The sequence below is a fragment of the Gekko japonicus genome, unplaced genomic scaffold (assembly GCF_001447785.1).
Source record: "Gekko japonicus isolate JY-2015 unplaced genomic scaffold, Gekko_japonicus_V1.1 scaffold3232, whole genome shotgun sequence".
NCBI classification, from domain to species: Eukaryota; Metazoa; Chordata; class Lepidosauria; order Squamata; family Gekkonidae; genus Gekko; species Gekko japonicus.
In genome coordinates, this window is record NW_015167153.1 from 168,713 (window position 1) to 174,348 (window position 5,636).

The 5,636-nt window shown below is 43.0% G+C and overlaps 1 protein-coding gene across 1 annotated transcript in view; it reads left to right on the forward strand.

Moving 5' to 3' along the window:
• DYNC2H1 (dynein, cytoplasmic 2, heavy chain 1) overlaps nucleotides 1-5,389 on the forward strand; it is a 132,967-nt gene extending 127,578 nt beyond the window's left edge. The window contains exons 71-72 of the mRNA XM_015413100.1: nucleotides 2,489-2,539; nucleotides 5,264-5,389. Coding sequence (XP_015268586.1) covers nucleotides 2,489-2,539; nucleotides 5,264-5,389 — 177 coding nt within the window. The remainder of the gene's footprint in view (nucleotides 1-2,488; nucleotides 2,540-5,263) is intronic.
• The last annotated feature ends 247 nt before the right edge of the window (nucleotides 5,390-5,636 follow it).

The following is a 5,636-nucleotide window of genomic DNA, read 5'->3' on the forward strand; positions in this document are numbered from 1 at the left end:
ATGAAGAAGTCTTGCCCCTTCCCTTCTCATGGCAGTGTTCTGAAATAACTGAGAAGAATGTTTTCTTGCTTGTGTTACGTTCTGCTATAACTGGGGATTCCGGAAACTTGGTCTGATGCGATCTAAATTAGCCGGGTCTGTATACAAGAAAGATACAAACTTTTTTCCTTAGTCGGGAGTGCTGATAGGAAGTCTTTCTTTTTGTTTTCTATATGGACCTCTTTCAGGTTCAGATTATTTTTCAACAGTGAAGAGAGTAGCAGCGAGGTTAAGGTGCACTCTGCCTACCACAGGACACAATAACTGGAGGCGTCTTCCTTCTGTCTCACCCCTTAAAATTCCAGTGAGAATAAATGGCATACCCCAGGTGTTCGTAGGGTCCTCAGATTCTACATCTGTCAGAGACCCCTGGATTATTGCTCCTTAACAACTTGTCAGACTTGTGGGTTTTGGAGGTTGGATGCACATGAGGAAACCAGACCTTGTAAAAACGTATAAAGATTTATTAAATTACGGTTTCTTAAGGTCAGCAAGAAGAAAACAGTGAAGCTAATTTTTCTCTCTAATACTTTGAATACCTTGGTATTAGATGGCCGCTGTCTTGCCCCATAGTATCATGACAAGCATTCTATATGTTGCAGTCCATCATAATGAAGCATAACATACCGAAGTGTACTAGGATGGTGTTAGCATAACTGTCTCTGGCCTATACCATTATAGCTTTTTGCCCTCTGGCATCAGGTGGTCTCCTGAGCCCAATCAAAGCTTTTCATCTCAGGAACTTGCCAGAGGCTGTTGGCAACTGCTCCTAATCCCCCCTCCCATCTGGTTATACAACTGAGCCCAGGTTCTCACAGTTTGCCCAATTACCACATTCTTGCCTCAGGCCTTGAAAGGGATAATGATGGTAGTTTCAGGAACAGTGACATGACAAACACCTGCAAGCAGGACTGGGCCTTCTAATATTCATGTTAACCCTTGAGGGGAAATTAGGGCACTTAGCCTCACAACATCCATAGAATGAGAGGCCTTAGGCCGATAGATGCCCTCTGTGTCTCTTTTGCAGAGGTGTTCTTGGGCAAGAAAGTAGCCAGATTTTGTCTGAAGAGGTAGACCAGGGGAGATATAATACTTGCATGTTGGTATTCAGGTCAGAATCCAGCTGTCAGTACCTGATTGGTGAGGGGAGACAGCCACACAGCAACACAGTCTGAATGATATTTTTTTAGAGTGGCAGCTTGGACCAACTCAGTGAAAAATGACCAGTTTACCTCAGCTGAGAATAGAGTTGTCAGCTCTGGGTTGGGAAATACATGGAGATTTTAAGGATGGAGCCTGGAGGTGTTGGGGTTTGGGGAGGGGGAGACCACAGCAGGGTTTAATGCCATAGTCCACTCTCCAAAGCAACCTTTTTATCCAGAGGAACTGATCTTTATTTTCTGGAGATCAATTGCAATAGCAAGAGCCCCCCCACCCCACCCAACGTGGATGGCAAATGTAGCTGAGAAGGCCTTTGGAAGGTATGGTTCTACAAAAAAGTACTCTCCAAAGTGGCTTGTTTTCACACTGAGATCTCACCCACCTTGTGGTATTTTAATGCTTTGTTTGTTGATTCAGGATACACTCCTTCATGTAGAAAGGAAACATGGTACTCAGTATAAGCATTCATTCTCTGTGACTGGAGGACATCCGGCTGCATTCCCGGGGGTGTTCTCTTTTCAGCAGCATAGCCACAACCTATGATTAAGGCAGAGACAGTTGTCAGGATTAGTTTGAGTCAATCCTATTATCTCGTAAGTTTTCTCTAGGAATTGATTACATTCTGTAGAGTTCTTCATGGTCTCTGCCCATCACAGTAATGGGCTTCGTGCCTGCAAACATTCTAGAGCTAGTTGTTAAGAACATAAGAGACGCCAATGTTGGATCAGGCCAAAGGCCCATCCAGTCCAACACTCTGTGTCACACAGTGGCCAGAAATACCAGTGCCATCAGGAGGTCCAGCAGTGGGGCCAGGACATTAGAAGCCCTCCCACTGTTGACCCCCCCCGAGCACCAAGAAGACAGAGCATCACTTGCCCCAGAGCCCCTAGCTATACCTTGTGGCTAATAGCCACTGATGGACCTCTGCTCCATATGCTTATCTAATTCCCTTTTGAAGCTGTCCATGCTTGTAGCACCCACCACTTCCTGTGGCAGTGTTTGGCAAAGAAACTCCACCTGAACCCACAGCTTGGGCTGAGCATACCCAGAAAAGAGGAACCACACCTCTTACTCAGTTCTCTTTTGTCCAACGCAGCAGTAGCATCGATTGGGAACCTTCTCAGTGAGATATCTCCCCCCCCCCCAAGAAACTATTATCTTTCTTGGGGAACTGTTATCTTTCTATGGTTAGTGACTAAGTACTTAGCCCAGTCACAGAGGCTAAGTTGTTGACAATGTTTTCAGGATTACCCTATATGCATATTATTTCTATTCATTATTTTAACAGGAATGGGACTCATTTACTGGAGTAATCATTGGCGACATGCTAAGAAAATCTGTAAGATTAATTTAACTTTTTCTTATTAAAAAGTAGTGTACTCTAACTTTCAAAGATAGCGATGGAAAATTGTGCTATGTTATTTATTGTGAAAGTAGATTGCCTCACTTTGGTACAATTCTTCCCTTTTTAAAATAATACATGGTTTCTGTTTAACTTCAAAGTCTTTCTATCTGATTGTAACATTGTCAAGAGGAAACTCTGTGTCAAAAGGGCAGGGACAATGCCATACTTGAATTATGATGACTGTGTAGTTAGTATTGTTTATTTACAAGGCCAACAAAAGCGAGGGACTCACCTCCGGCAAAACAGTAAAAATGCCACTGGGCCACTGCACGGGCTTATCTGTCACATGAACTCTGTTTACTTGATAACACTTGAATGCTTGCAGCTGACTCTCTTGAAATGTACTGGGTTGGAGTCAGACTAAATTTTCTGATTACGCAAGGGTACTTTCATCAGTGGACCAGAATGTTCCTGCGTTCCCCCCCCCCAGCCCATTGATCTTCCTGAACTACAGCTCATGCAGTCAAGGGGACCCTGAGTAACTTCAGAAGCCAACAAGTCTGCAGCAGGAAGAGGGCATTTCTGGAAATCACCCCACCTTCTTCCATTATTGGAAAATTAATCTGGATCCAGCCCACTGTGCTTGATGTTATACAAAGCCACTATCTGTAATGCTTAACCTGTATTGAGTCTTTCACAGATGGAGACCATCACTTGATATTTTTGAGTAATCTATTTATAAACATGCATGAGTGAACAGGACCTGTCTGTCTTGGAGAAAAAGCGTGTAACTGCTAGTTCACAGGTCCCCGGTGTGATGCCCATGGGTGTCATGGTGCTCCCCAACACCTCTCCTGACACCCACCTGGTGTTTTTAGAAAGTAGGTGGGGCTTTTGCTTAGCAGAACTTCTGTGCAGATTTTTAAAAACGTTGCTGCCGCCACAGCACAAGGGAAAAGGGATGACCTACAAGTGTACTTTGGCTTCAGTCCTGAAGACACTTTCCAGGGAGTAAGCAGCATTGAATAGCATGGGGCTTAATTCTGAGTAGACCTGCTTAAGACTGTTCCCATCATTTGGGAACAGATCTAGGGGCTGCACAAATTTTGAAAGTAACAGCAGGAAGTATTGCCCTCATTCTGATTTGACCTTGTAACATGACTAGGCAGCCAAAATTGTATTGGCTTCATGGCATGAAATTGCCATGGTACTTCATGATCCCTGACGGGTTAAGTTGACCTCAGGATGAAGTTTTCAGAAACCATGACACCAAAGCAGCATATATGGGGAAGAATCAGCAGTGAACTGTTGAAAAGGCAATGCCTGGTATACAAAGAAGAAGAGAAGAAGACCCTGCAAGGGGCAGCAAGAAGACAATTAGATAGGGTAGTGAGGTCAGCACCTTCTCTCCTGTTAAGTGTCATTCCTTGTCTGTCTCCAGATTGCTACTCTTTGGGCAATTTCCCCCTTCTTCTCAGAAGTGCCACACTCAGTCTACCCTTCTATCTCAGCTAGAGGTGTAGTTAGGAACCTACCTCTACCTCTCCTTTTTCCCTATCAAGTGAATTCCTAAATAAACTTTTATCTACTATTTAATTAGGTTGTGCATCGTTGCTGTGTTAATTACTCTGCCAACATGAACAAAGTCATATGAGAGGACAAAAAGAGAGTTTGTGAAACTTTTCCCCCTTTCCACTCTCAATGCCCTGATTCTTTTGTGTGCAAGTGCACAGTTATTTAATTGAAAGAAATATGAGAAGCAGATCTCTGGGCAAAATATTGGGAGACAGGGTGTGAATAGGATATAGGTATTTTATTTTTTATTTATTTAATATATAATGTTGGGTACTCAGAAAGTTGAGGAAAACAAACAATTAAGGGCCAAGCAGGTTTGTATATTTCAATGTAATGGAAATCAGGCCTTGCGTATAATTCTGAGCCACTTTAGATTTACATTGACACACACAGAGATGTTGGAGACTTGGCCAGAGACAGAATAATTGGTGATTTCTAGCCTGAACATTAGGATCAAGTTAGCAGCTTTGGGATTGCACATTTATAGCTCCATGTCTTTAGACCTTGAAATATCTTACTGCTCTTTTGTGTGTGCCTCTCTCTTGTTCCAAATGAACAGTGGATAGGGTAGCCAAATGTAAGTACTTTCAACTGCCATTGATTCCAAAGAGGCAAAGTTGAGATGTGTCCAAGGCCAGTTTGCCCCTCAAGCAGGCTTCTGGGATGCCATCAGGAGTGGAATAGGAGGATGCACCCATGGCACTGCCACCTGGTTCCAGGACAGCCTGCAGAAGAGGCATCTGTCCCCCTGCCATGTGGCTCAAAGGCAGGCTATCTTGGCACTCTCTCTGAATTTCACCTTGGACCCAGCTGGGACAGCACAGGAAGAGTTTTGTTGGATCAGCTGAATGCTTTGAGCTGCCCCTAACTCTTTGAGTATTTGGCATGTCTGAACTTTGCCTCCTTGGAATCAAGGGGATTTGTAGTTTGACTAGAACAGCTAAACATATTTACATGTTGGCTAAATTATGTTCCTAGTCAGTGACTTCTCTCCAAGAACTTTCTTATCTGTATCTGAAAAATTGTCCATGGTACATGAAAGCTTATACACAGAATTAAACTTTGTTGGGTCTTAAAGGTACCCCTGGACTCAAACTTTATTCTTATTTATAACACTCACAACATGATCTCTGTTCTATTAAGGATTCCCAAAAAAACATTCGAGACCAGATTCCCTCTTGGATAGAGCAGGAAAGAGCTTGGGCAGTGGCGTCTCTTAAGGTAATACTTCATTTCAGTGTTCCTGCTAAAGTTAATTTAGCTCTGTGAAAACTGATGTTTGCCAACATGAAAAGTGTTTGAAGTTGGCAGGGTTAGTATTTGAAGTACTGTGTATTATTAGTTAGAGTTGTCCATGTTTGGCAACCTATTCCTTTCGCGACTTTTCTCCATTAAACTTGCATCTGTACTCTATAGTGTTTCTCCCTTTGTCAGGGTTCAGTTACCCATATTTGTATGTAATGTATAGTTAAGCCGTGTTATATCAAATGTGTATATTAAGTCTTTGCTCTTTTCT